Consider the following 14,327-nt stretch of genomic DNA (forward strand, 5'->3'; position numbering starts at 1 on the left):
AGCTTCCGACTTCTGATAGCAAACACGGTCTCACTCACGATGATGGGCGACCAAAATCCTATGGGGGATAAAGGTCATGTTCGAGATTCAGGACCATCTCTAACCCAGCTTTCGTGAGGCTGGATTATGACAGAATCAGCATAAAAATGTAAGAAGCAGAAGAAGGAGACGACACAATCCATTCGTGTTGGAATGAGATGAATAATGAAGAGTGCATCCCGGTAAACATGGGCTAGCTTTTCAAAGGATTTCTCCTCCCTAATATCAGCTTATGTTCTACTCTGAACGGGAAAGAGATTTTATGCACTGAGAAAGTTTCTTTAGTTGATACACCTGTTTATATGACGGTTATAGCAAATGTTTTTAGAAGAGAAGTTACTTCATACTGCAAAAGGTCGAGGGATGGTCCACAAACACCTGTTAGCTTTTAAGTTGTTTCCTAACATGTTTATGAAAGATACAATTTCTGCATTCATATTAGAATATCAATTTCGTCCATTACCCATTGACAACGAAACGCCGATAAACTTTTGTGATTTCATACTCATTTGATGGAAAAAATGTATGTTATATTTTATACGAAACTAGAACAAATAAGGAGGTCATGGGACTATTTACGATGAGATTCTATGGAAAGCTAAAACAAAAATGTAAGTTTGTTTTGATCTTTATGTCTAACATAAACGATATGACAACGAAAACTCAAAAGTGATATTCTATGTTGTTTGTTTCCGGATATCGTAAGGACTGTACAGGACTTAGATTTAAATCCCGAAATATTCTGAGCTTCAGAGATTTGTCACATACGACATGACTTGGCTTGGTGGCTTACTATGGGTTCGTGTGATCACGAATGTTTCACATGTAAAATTCCCACAGGGATATAAAAAAAGTGATTTTGGCGAGTGCACCCTCATCCTTAGAGAGAGCCGATGGGGGGGGGGGTGTCTCCTCTCCTTTGAAGAGATGGTATTAAACTGGAGCTTCGACCATGTTCTCCTGTTGGCGAAATTAAAGTCTAAGCACGAAGAGATCGGAGAGAAAGATGGGCAAGGTGAAAGCCAAGTAAAGTGGTCGTCACAAGACACGTGCTTGAAGCAGGTGTCCTTTACAATCCCCCTCGGGGATTCGTCGAGTGGTGAATAGCGGTGTTGCCCAGTTTGTGTGTTTTGAGTCCCGATTAGCACGAAAAAGCCCAAAGCGATGTAGTTTAGCGTTTGTGTTAATTTACGGATTATGTACGAACCTTCGGAACCATATAATTCTTCAGAATAACGAATTACAACCAACCCATGTATGCCTATATATGGCAAAGATTATAATTTTGTCATTCGACTCCTCTTGATTATGAATAATGAAAATTACTATAATGAATACTTATAGTATAAAACTGTTCAATTCTTTATCATTTATGATAATCATCATCGTCATCATCACCAACACCACCACTATAAACATCCACCAAAATTTGCCAACCCCATCATCTCGTGCCTTGCCCTATGACGTGAAAATAATAAGCAGTGGGTTTGCTGATGAGGCTGCAGAGTGGACTTCATATAAACATAACTATGTAGCATAATACTTCAAGTGGGAAGGATGTGCTGTGCGTCAGGCATACAGCGTTAGTTGGATAATGAGTATAATGGTCCAGAAACATAAAGACACACACACACGGTCATGCACGCACACGAATTACCTCTCCGTATTAACTTCCCTCTTCAGACTATTCAGGTTAGCATTTCCACTGTCAATGCTGTCGTTATACAGGCGGATTTCGTATTGCGGATTTCATACCCCCACCCTCTCTTTCTCTCTCTATCTATATACTTCTCCCTAATAAGGTCAATGACCTCGATGTTCGCATACTTCATCAGTATTATATTATTTACCTCATATCTCTTGCGGTATCCATGGTTTCACGATGTAGATTGAAGAACGGAAACGCATTTCCAGTACCGGTAATTTTATGTCATGACAGCGACAAACTCTGCTCTTGTACAGTGAAGTCAATTTGAATAATCATATGACATGGAGTTCTCCTTTTAAGTATCATAAAAAAGGAAAATGTACCACGTCGTTGTAACAAGAGAAGAACAACAGAAATGAACGAATGAATGAATGAATGAGTCAATGAATCAATGTTAAGATTATCTGGAGGTTGACTCTTCCGAAATCGTGAGTGGAATGTGAATTCATATATTAAAGATGGCTTTGTTATTAAAAAAAAAATAAAAATAAAAAAAAATTGAGAATTAAACCTATTAGGAACACGGATAGTCAAATTTAGTAAATGAGAAAGTTAATTGAATAAGCTAAATTGAATAAATTAAGTAAGATAAATGTAATCAAATATCCTAACATTTTACATGACTGTTTCTTAGTGGCAGCTATGCATAAACCTAACTATACACAGCCCAGTCGCCGCTGTACATACGTAGCGCGACAGGGCTGTACCAACGAAGCTCCAAACACGAAGAGGGTCCAACGATCGCATGCCATCGGATTGAATTTTGATACTTTAGATCATTCTTTTGTCACTTCAAACTCATCTGACGAACAAAATGATAATGAGACTTCATATCTATGCTATGAATATTGAAATTTAGATTTAATAACTTGCCTGAAATGATGGTTATATGCAGCATGTGTGAACGGTTCACGAACGGTACATCGTCTTTCACGCCAGGCCATTTCCAATATCCGGGAGGTCACATGATCTGAATGCCCTTTCAAAAGGTCGCGCTGTCGACCGTGCTGCTACACCAACACTCAAGCAGCGCATCGCACGCACGCAAAAGATTTCCGCAGAGATCAAGGCGCCATTTTGAATTCTGCAACGATGAACCCTGACGGTGTTAGGGAATCCGCCAGAAAGTATAATTTTTTGGTTCCACGGACTTATCACGAGGGCTCTCAATGGACTTACGAACCTTCTGTAATACAAGCATGCACTTAAGGTGAGTAACGTTTGGTAACGTGTACATTGTTTATAAAGAACGTATGAATTTTCATAAGTTTTGTAGTTGTGTTGTGGTTCCCCACTATGTAGGTGCCCGCTCGTTGGTCAGACGCTGTATAATTCGCGTAGCGTATTAACAGCGTCTGGTCGGGCTAGCATAAACCATGTATTTATGTTATGCAGATTAACAAACTTTCTGATCAGCTTGCTTGAAAACGAATATTCTGAAAATACATGTAGATAAATCAGTCACTATTACCAATTCCCAGCATATATATCAGCCGCCAGCCTTGCAAAGTCATTACAACTGAAGAAGGATTGCGAAGGAAAAATGTCATTCATTTTAATGTCTAATTCAGGCAGCAACAATAGAATTTGCAGAGAATTTTTGAGGACGCAATTGATCCCTCTGAGCCGATCAGATTACAAAGTCAACAATTTCGCGCGCGCGATTCAATTCTACGTTTATTTTTTATCTTCCTCAGGAATGACATAAATTTAAGACGATTACGAATCATCTTTAGTACAAATTGGTTGACTGCAAGGTGAATATAAGTGGTAATTAACAAGTTAAAAGCATGTATAGGATGGTTTCAAACCAAACATTGCATTGTCTATTTTGCTCTGAGGATTAACGATATGAAAATGAAAAAAAAAAAAAATGGAGGGGTGTAGTAAAAAGGACTTCTTGTGTATTGTGGACATTGTGTGTCTTTGTCTAATATTACTTTTTCATGAATGCAAGCGAGACCTTGATATAGCTGCACTGTCGAGTTAAGCCCAGTTTTCAGATTTTGATGGACGTTTTACCGTTCTCTTTTTGTTGGAATTCCCTCTATCTTAGTCTGCTTGCCAACGCCTTTTGGAGTGGTACGTTCAAACTAACATTGCCTTTGTAGGATATTACCCTCGACAGTTGAAAAGGTGAAGGAGGGCAAAATCGTGACGTCATTCCTGTGCCACTGAGACTTTTTTTTTTTCTAAATTTTTCCCTCTTTGCCCTCATGTCGTCTGCGAGCAAAATCATACATGTATTATGCTATTCCAGTATAGACCTTGTTTAACATTATAGATTCACTGGCTGACTGATGTAGATTACTCAGAAGGGGAAGTCATTTTTAGCTACATTTGGTTTCAGGAAAAGTTATGTATTGAGTTGTGTGTGTGTGTCTGTGTGGGTGTGTGTGTGTGTGTGTGTGTGTGTGTGGGTGGGTGTGTGTGTGTGTGTGTGTGTGTGTGTCATGTGGAATTGTTTAATTAGATGAAACACTGCGCAGGTCGGATCACGTGTTTCCGTAAACATGTTGTTATGATATCAAGTCATTTAGCCTTGATTAGCGGAGTGGTAAAAGGAATGCGCGGGGATTGGTGTCCAGTATCATAAGATTTTACAAAATTTTATAATGCAGTATTTTGTTGGGGTTATTTTTTGGTATTTTTCTAGGTTGTTTTTTTGGCGAAGTTGCTTCTTCATTTCCTTTGACTCTTATCAAAACATAACGAACCCATATAAAATGTACACAGCGTGATAAACATCCATGCAGACACTGGTTAACAACCAGAACCGGAAAAAAAAAATAGGTGCCCAATTTTCCATTTTAGAGGGTATGTGTTCTCTTTTATATTTCAAAAGATTGACAAAATATGTGGAGATCATTAGAATGTTCTACATTTTGACATTTTGCATCTATAGGTGTAAAATTGTGTGCACGAGATCATAATCAATTCATGTAGCTGCATTTCGAGTTGTTGTTGTTGTTGTTGTTGTTGTTGTTGTTGTTGTTGTTGTTGTTGTTGTTGTTGTTGTTGTTTTAACAACCAAAGAGCCTTTCAAATATAGAGGGGTAAATACTTTTTGCCAATTTGACTAATATGACATTCTCTATAAATGCCAAAAAAAAAAAAAAAAGGTTGACGACGGAATACAAGTATAGCCAACAAAATGAGGAATATAGATTGGGCTCATTATTACAAAACTAACGTTCTATATATAAGATGGTCGTCCTGCTTCGTATATAAAATGTCATTTTCGGCGGTCCTTGGCAGTGGTGGTGCGAAAGAATTTGACCTTAAAAAAAGTCCAACTGAGTTTCACGAGCACTATTTAAATTAGTTTAATGGATTTCGTTTGACTCTTATTTCAGTATGCCAAAAGCTGACCGTCCCAACGTAACTAGCCACACTATGACCAGTTTTAACAATTGGGAACGAAATATTCAGTTAGCACACGAAAGGTAACATACTTTTAGCTTTTATGAAAGAATGCAAAACTCAATTGTAGTTACAATGAATGGTTTTAAAGTCATATTTTGTATTCAAATCTCAATCCGTTATCTCTAAGATATTAGAGAATTCCACATAGCCGTAACGAGTGACATATCCCCTTCCTCCAATTGAGAGAGCTGCTCCCTATATCAATCAGGAACAACTGTATATCTCGCAGTTGCTCTGTGCATCATTAATCGAACTCACCATTTTATTTCTTTTTTTTTTAGTTTTGAATATAGGACTCTAATTACGTAGAATGTAGCTTGAATATTTCAGTGAAATTAGTAAAAAAAAAAAAAAAAAAAAAAAAAAGTATGATAATGATGTACAGAACGCCGGAAGTTTCATTATAGAATGATCAAACAAGGTTATATTGATTTTCGATTGCATGTATTCACGATGATTATATATAGGTGAAGTAATAATGTCATCCTTAAAGGCATAATTTACCATTTGCAGATGAAACAAAAACCCCAGCATTAGTGCTTTAAATTAGTTCTAAAATGTGGGTTAGGGATAGAAACAACCACTTTTTAAATTTGAATCCATATAATTGATGTTAAGTATATTGAAATACAGAAAATGTGAACAATAGTTATAATGAAAATGTATAGAGACTAAACCATCTACAGTTATGGTTTAATGAGAAAAATACTGATATCTCCTTATATCTCAGGCTTTATTGTGAAAACTTTATGCGGTAAGTAGTTTTGTGATACAACAGACCTACACATATGCATCAAATATGATATCTTAAACATTTTTTTAAATTACTGCTCCCAAAGGCAAACAGGACCTTTAAGGTCTCTGTTCACTTGCACACATATATTTTCAATAAATCCCTTCTTCTTTGTAATGAAATAAAGAGGGATGAATTATGAGAGTGTCCTCGAATTATTTTAGACTCCTTCTTGCAATGTGATAATGACTTTTAGGGATGATAAGATGCGAAGTTATTTACAAAAAGCCGACTTTTTTAATCATATTTTTGTTATTGTTTTAGTTGCTCTTTTTTTCGGGGTGGATTTTTTTAATGCTTTCGTTTCGGTTACATGTAATTGCGTGCGTGAACAGTGATGAATAAAATCTATATGGAAATTAAGATGTATTGCATGTGATTATACATGATTAAAATTTGCTAAAAATACTAGTAGTCATATTAATGTATAATTGAATAATGTAAATAAAGTTGCAGAGAATCGATTTACTTCTAAAGAAAAATGCCATACAGAATAAATCAAATCAAATCAAATTAAAAATAAACTCTATATACGGGAGATTCGGCAGACGATGACACAATCTCCTCAGATTTGTAATGTTTTAGCGATATGACTTTTTTTTTAATGAAATGCTGGTGCTCCACAGCTCTCCCCTTGTTTATTTTATTGCAAATCTGTCGTTACGGTAGCATGATATTAATTTCTCAGGGAAAAAGAAAACCCACTTAAGATAAGGCGGCGCGTCATTTCAAAGTAAGATTGGCCGTCAGGCATCTAATTAGTACAACAGCTACTATGGAAGGTTTAAATAATACGACGCCATGCTATTAGCTTGTACAAAATCAAACAAACAACAATAGTTCTTGGCTTTTGAACATCAGCATTGAAAGTGAAAAATTGAAATCGAAAGCGCCAAGGACCTTGTTTTATCTAATCAAATCTTCACAGCGCGCCGGAGCATTTTTTTTTTTTTTTTTGTCACCGTTGTCATGCTGTCTTCCGCACATCAGTCCATAGAACGTGATATTCCCATCATTTTTCTTCATTTTACCCCCTCCCCCAGTCCAACTTGACCTCATTATCATGACATTTCGTCCTCCGTGGCTGGAAAAGGACCGGAAGATTGCGGAGTGAACACGAGAAATAAATGTGAATAGGTCTTAAGTAGGAGGAAAATGGCACTCTCCTCCAAAGTTGTAGCGCCATCACGCTTCTAATGACCCGCCCGGCGGAGCGCAAAATGTCCCACTGTCGCGTCTTAACCTTTATGTTTCTGACGGCACTTACAAAGAAATCAATGCTCATCTAGTCCATTGCCTAATCATTTTGCCCTTAAACGTGTGCTGGTTTCTGAAGGGTCGACTTGTCATAAGATTTGTTTTTGACAGGAAATGACTCGAGTTTGCATTAGGGACAACGTTATTGAACAAAGAAGAAATAGGACGGGGGGGGGGGTAGAGGAAGCGAAACCCTGTACTGTCGGGCAAGAAGGCTGGATTGAAGGCGATGAGCAAAATGGTGACTGAAAAAAAAGAAAAACAAAGAAATATCAAGGCGGAAATACGGGAATCCTAACAAAAGGAACTAAAAGTTTTATTGGGACGTTACAAGTTGTGTGTGTGTGTGTGTGTGTGTGTGTGTGTGTGTGTGTGTGTGTGTTTTCAATAGAGCGAGAAAACAAAGCCTAGTGACGTCAATGCGAGACACGTATTTTCTGTATTCGTTTGTTTCTTGATTGAGAAACACGTTTTGTAACGAATTAAAAAAAAAAAACAGCGCGAAATGCTTTTATATCAAAGATGCACATTGACACTTAATCGTATTGTACTTTTGTTTAATTCTGCACTTTAGATAGTTACTCATGGAAAATCATAACATGGTTTTATTTGCTCACACCAATTCTTGAATAACAACGCTCAGCATCTTTTTTTTTTCACCAGATATGGCAAGCGAATTAAAAAAAAAAAAGTGATGGATCATCACTCCACAGATCTCTCATACTTTATGTGTACCCATAAAAATATCTTAATCATGCTCTTCCTGTAATCTCTCTCACTCTAAAAGTCATTATTGCAAAGTTATTACAAGACAACGACAATTTGATTCCGAGGACACATTTTTGCTACATTCATGTCAAAAGGAGAAATTAGTGAAGATCGTTGTACAATAACTAGGAGCTTCTTAAGGTGATGACATCGGTTTCTTCAAATTTCGCATGTGGTTTTTGTACTATCTAGTTTCACTGTTCCGTGAATATTTATTTGGAAACTTAAAGGGATGGTAGTTTTGGTTGAGGTGGGGATTCAGGTTTTTAATCTTTTTGCGAGATAATCAGAAACCATGTATATGAAATAACTATTAGAGAGTTTACGATTTTAAAAGGTATTAAAAATTGATTATTTGATGAAAATCGGTTTTCAGTGGGTGAGATATAATTTGTTATATATCATTTTATCATATCATATTATATCATTGGGTATATTATATTATATGATATATTATATTGTATGATATAATATATCCACTTTGTTCTGAATATTATGCAAAACAAAGTGTTCCTAATAAAAGATGGTTACCATGCATGCACCTTTTATTACGACCTCTTTTTTTCCTTGATTTTGGATATATTAGTCATTTTGAAACCGATTTTCATCGAATAAACTTTTGATTCCTCTTAGAATTGTATGCCCTTCAATATTTCAACTACATGGTTTCTAATTATCCCGCAAAGAAGTTAAAACCTGAGTCCCATGTAAGCCCAAACTGCATCATCCCTTTGAACATTGCATAATAATATACATTTCTTACATTGGGTCCGATTTCTAAGAACGCATGTTAATCTGTTCTCGTGATTTTGCTGTGTCAAAAAAAAAAAAAAACAGCTCGAATATGAATACGGTAAAAAAAAATGGTTAAGTGTTTTGAGCACTTGAATAATACAAAGTATTTTAGACTTTGCTTTGACTGCATGGTACGTCATGCGGTTGCTCCAAAGTGGAAAGCAAACAATAGATTAAAAAGCGTCTGGTTTGAATACAAACGATACAAATGTTTTGATTTCTTCGTCACCTCATTACCCATGTTAAACCTTGATAATCTTGTTGGTTTTACCACTCGAGACATCAATAATCTGCACATAAATCGTTGGTGTCACTTGGGAGTTAGGTGCTTGGGGAGCGCATTGTGCGTTGAACGTGTTTCAAAGCTCGTCAAGTCCAATACATCCGGGCACACACGTTGTAACTTCTCACTTTGCTCCTTGTCTGTTATAATAGTATGGTCTTTGTCAAAACCGTAGGATTAATCCGCGTGTAACGAGTATTAATGCAATCACATGGTCTACTGGGGGAAACATAATACATGGTTGGATGACGGCTTATGTTGACCGAAAAAAAAAGAAAAAGAAAAAAAAATGTCCCGTTTTAACACCGTTATTTGATATTACCTACTACGTCACTTGCACAGTGAGATCTACTGTGAGTTTGTTATAAAGTGATGCTAAAAATTTGATTAACAGAAAAAAATGAAGGCAAATTGAATACAGGAATATAATCAAGACTTAAAGCAGTGACTCCCCCCCCCCCCCTCATTTTTAAACCAACACAACGGCGTGTTTGTTTGTTGTTGTTGTTGTTTTTTTTCCGGGGGAAAAGGGGTTTCCTCTTTTTGCCTTTTCCCCGAGTTTTTCACTAATAGGAATTTACAGGAAATGTTAGCATTATTATGTAGGTCTAGATTAGCCGATGGTAGCTGCCCTGATGATCTGTTTCTGGAACCAAGTAACCTAGCTTCAAAACAAACATCTCAATACGATAGTCGAGCGCTATGAATAAATGAATCTGCGATATCTTTCGCCGTCGCTGTTTGCCGACTTGGAGATGATCACCGTGTTTTGTGTGCCTGGATATAAACACTCTGCGCTGGAGCCGTTAATTAATAATGAGTCTCCACCGATTGAATTATTCCACTCGAGAGTCTATTGTGACGCTCTTTTCTCTCCCGGGAGCTTCTATTGTGACGTAACTTCTTGAAGAAATTGATCGAGAAGATGCCAGGCCCGTTATCTATCTAGCAAGCACAGAGCGATCTCAGCGGTTGCCAGGGGCAACAGTCGCCTCTCACAAAGTGCGCGCTATCCATACATGAGTTCAAAGGGAAGAGCGCGCCCGCGCACGCGTGAAGACATGCAGCACCAACACTCGGGCGTGAAGTGTAAGTCTTGTGCCAGTGTACGCAAAAACCAACCTTCCCACACATCCGCACAGCTCCGCAAATAACGAGAACGGACATTACTGGGAACCGTACAAAACCCAACATTTTGAAGGAATTTACGCTGTAAAGTCAACTTAAGAAATGGACGTGTAACAAGGTAACGCTGAATTTGTTAATGTATCTGATCTTGTCTCTACTTGTTTGCTTGGTATCTTGAGCCCTTTTCTCGTTAAAGAGATTGACAAGTAACGGTGCATGTTTGTGATGGAGTTACGGGACGTCGCTTGGAGTAGAAGCTGTTCGAGATGATGGTGACAGTCGGAGCGATGATGATAGTGGTGACTGGGATGATGATGAGTTTGCAATGTTAAAAATACTGACTGTCATAATTTTGTGATTTTAATTATACTGTCGATCCATTAGTATCATGATTTACTTATTTGTTACGCTTTACGGTTGATGTAGATATCCAGTTGACGCTGTAATCAGTTGTCTATCCTCATTCTTTTCTCAGACTACGTTCGTTTAACAAATTATGAAAGATCTTAAGCTCAACGTGGTAAATACAAAATAAAAAAAAAAGTCGTTATTTGTGAAGATCCACGAAATATTGTGTGTAGTCTGAGCTTACTGATAGCAGTGTGAAGGATGGAAGTTCAACGCATGACCCAATTTGTGCGTGCGTCTACATGGCAACAGTGTAACGTCAACCCACACATGATTGTGAGTGCGGTAGACTGTAATACTTTAATTATGTTCAAAAGCAATAAACAACACTCTATGTAATAATCCAATATATGATATATTGATATCACACCTCAATATATACCCCTAAGATTAACTTTGAAATAAGTGTATCTGTTTTGTTCTTACTTTGGAATTATCTTTCTTTTTGAGCCACTTGCTTTTTTTGAGAGAATAACGTTGTTCACGATTCTTCTTCTTCTTCTGATTAAGTCTGCCTCCTTCAATAGACTGAAGATTCTTGCAGACTGTGCTATTTACATTATAATACCATTTATTTACAGATATTTACAAGCACGTAGAAAATTTGACGAAAATAACCAGCCACTTTGATCAACCGTTAGACGATTTCGAAATGATCCCACAGATGGCGCTGAAACAATTTCTGACGACAGGGAATTCCAATTCCTTACAGTTAACTGATATTAGGTATTATGCTATCTGCGATCGCGCGAACATATCCACATACAGTACATTGAATTCTTGTTGGGTTTTTTTTTCTTTCTTTCTTTTTATGATGGTATTCAAAACACTGTTCTGATATACACAATCTTGACCATATAGTGCGTGTATCGAAATATTTTCGGTCTGCTCTCGATCAATTGTTCAAGATACATTGCCGTGTACAGTAGGCCTATCTGTCAAAATTCTCTCGACTCTTGGGCATGTACATATCATATGGGGGTAATCTATACCTACTCTTTTCAATATACATTTTCATTTTTTTTTTCATGAAGTAAAAAGAAAAAGGAAATGTAATTTCAGTTGGTCTGCATAAGATGTGAATGTTTATGTATGTTATGCTATCTTTGTATCGACTGAGTTCCATTGTATTTTGGTAGGTCTCTATGTCCTTGAAATGTTGGTGCAGTAGCAATAGGATACGATAATGCTTGCGTACATACATGCTTAAATGTGGCAAACACTGTACATGCATGTTTTCTTAAAGCCTTATGACAATTTATGTCATTTCATTTCACGTATATTTCATAGTCTAATGTTTTCCGTTCGAAAGTTATCAATGTCATCACATGATAAAAGCGATGCGGCCGTGATAATGGCGCCTGCTATTTTTTTTTTTTATTACAAGCTGCTAAACTCGCTTTAATTTCATCGAGACGTCGCGTGAGAGCAAATCGGTGACGATGTTTCAATAACCTTGAATGAAGGAGAATGAAACAGTTGTTATGCTGTTATCAGACCCACACTTTATTTAAGTATTGTCGAGATGCGTTATGATACTAACAACCAACCCAACAAAATAATAAAGAAGATGCTGTATCTTCATAATATCATGTACAATACGGAACGAGACGCAAGCACCGAACAGCGTAGTTTGGAGATCTTATGTCATTGAGCTATAGAGTGATTTACCATCAACCAACCTAACAAATAATGGAGATGATCCTGTATCGCCATAGCAACGTTTACAATCAACGAGGTACCTCCTTCGTATACAATACTGTACTTAGTACGACAAGAGACGCAATTAAGCACCAAGCAAAGGAATTTGATGATTTTTTTTTTTCAAGTAGAGACCAATTGTTACGAATACCTTTAATCGTTACCACTTTCCCAATTGTATAATTTACAGGACAATGCAATCAAGTAACATAGTCATCACACCAGCCCCGAGGCGGTGGGACGGGGCCAGACGAAGGCATCCATGGCGACATCGGGTTGGACTAGGGGGACGAGACAGGAGTGCGAGGGGCTCGCTCGACCGGCCGTGGTTGACCCGAACGGCGGTGTTGCTGGCCGTTTTTCTCATCTCAACCCTCCTGTACATCACATCTAGCGGGGAGACAGGAATCTCTAACACCTATGAAACAGGTGAGGCCCTTAACAAGGGGGGATAAGAATGTTACGTGGTATTGTAAGAGATTTGGGGTGGGGTGGAGTGGTAGGTGAGGGTTGCTATATGTGGTGGAAATGGAAGGGGGAACAGAGAAACGTATTGCAGAAATAAAGGGAGAGAAGAAAGACGAAGGATGGTGCCTGATGGAGTTAACGAGGAGATCCTGAGAAGGGGAGGAAACTAAGCAAAGGAAAAACGAGAAACGGAAATTAGAATGAAGGCTTATTGGGAGGAGGAGGGGGAGGAGAATTTGACACTTTAAGGAAGACGAGGATAAGCGGGAAGGAGACTTCAGCTGCGAACTGAGACAAGGGTACTATAAATGGAACGCGGGGAGAGGAAAGCGAGATGAATAATGAGAAAAGATAGCTGGTAACTGGAATTGGGATCAAGGAATTTCACGTACTCGTTATGTTGTGATCATGACGTTCACAACACCTTCTGATGAGTGCACATCGTCACCCACTTTTAGATGGATAGAAAATAAAGAGGGTTATCATCTTCCTTCTCTTATTTCCTTTGTGCAAAAAGAAGTGGCGACAAGGAAAAAGGACTCGTCTTGATGCCGATGTCATTACGTCTAACCCTTCGTCTGTAGCTGTCAATTCCTATAGCTACATGGGAGTGTGTTCCCCCCCCCCCTTTCCTCCTCCTCCTCCTCCTCCTCTTTAGCATCTTTGATACCTGGTACACCTTGAGCATTATGCTTCCTCAATGTGACGCACTCGAAGGTCGGATGCACGTCGGCTGAGAAGCAGCCCAAAACAACCCAGAATTAACAGCACAAACCGTAATGGAGGTGGGAAATATAATTGATAAATTCATCCGGTCCTCTCCTCCCGTCACCTGCTTGCAAGACGCCGCAGCAGCCGCACGATGCACACTGAAGGCTTGCCCCATAATCACATTATAAGTCGCGCCAGAAAATGCAGGGCGCGAGAACAAAATGACGTGGGAGAAATGTGGCGTTCACACCAGCTCTCAACATCTTGCAACATCACCAACTGAGTGGTAACAAATCATAACTGCATTTGTTTGCAAACTAGGGCAAGCCAACATCACGTTGATGATGTAGCTGTTTTACTCTACCTTGCCAAAACTAAAAGTCGTTCCAAACTAAACAAAACCAAACCAAACTGAACCAAAAAAACAAAACAAAACAACAACAACAACAACAACAACAACAACCACACATTAAGCATCACTTGTATCGTGATCACTTCACACACTATATACTATCACGGTAAGTATACGTCATGTTGACGAGCATTCGCAACGGTGGTTGATTCTGGGGGCAAAATTCATTCTGACTTTGCAGAACAAGCGTAACAAGCCCCAAGACTTTTTGAAAGCAGCTAGACATTAACTGCGAGCCAATTAGACGAGAATAAGGGGATCGTAAGGAATGAAGTCCCACATTTTCAGCATATAATGTGAATTCATCTTCGAAGGGTCCCTCGAGAATTGTCTGTTCGCTGGCAAGCGAGAAAGCAATTAAATTCACGCGGAATCAGCAAGGCTTCGTAATCGAGTTTTAGCAAGACAAGCGAACGAAGAACATTAACCA

At 38.2% G+C, this 14,327-nt stretch overlaps 1 protein-coding gene across 2 annotated transcripts in view; it reads left to right on the forward strand.

Annotated features, from left to right (window-relative positions):
- LOC140244189 (sodium/potassium/calcium exchanger 3-like) overlaps window positions 1–14,327 on the forward strand; it is a 45,446-nt gene that overhangs the window by 14,752 nt on the left and 16,367 nt on the right. The window contains exons 1-2 of one of the 2 annotated variants that reach the window (XM_072323821.1): window positions 10,180–10,315; window positions 12,497–12,735. In XM_072323821.1, the coding sequence (XP_072179922.1) occupies window positions 12,501–12,735 (235 nt within the window). In that variant the 5' untranslated portion in view covers window positions 10,180–10,315; window positions 12,497–12,500. Of the gene's footprint in view, window positions 1–10,179; window positions 10,316–12,496; window positions 12,736–14,327 lie in introns of those variants that run through there. The other variant, XM_072323820.1, reaches the window with a different exon arrangement.

Source organism: Diadema setosum, chromosome 21 (assembly GCF_964275005.1).
Source record: "Diadema setosum chromosome 21, eeDiaSeto1, whole genome shotgun sequence".
NCBI lineage: Eukaryota > Metazoa > Echinodermata > Echinoidea > Diadematoida > Diadematidae > Diadema > Diadema setosum.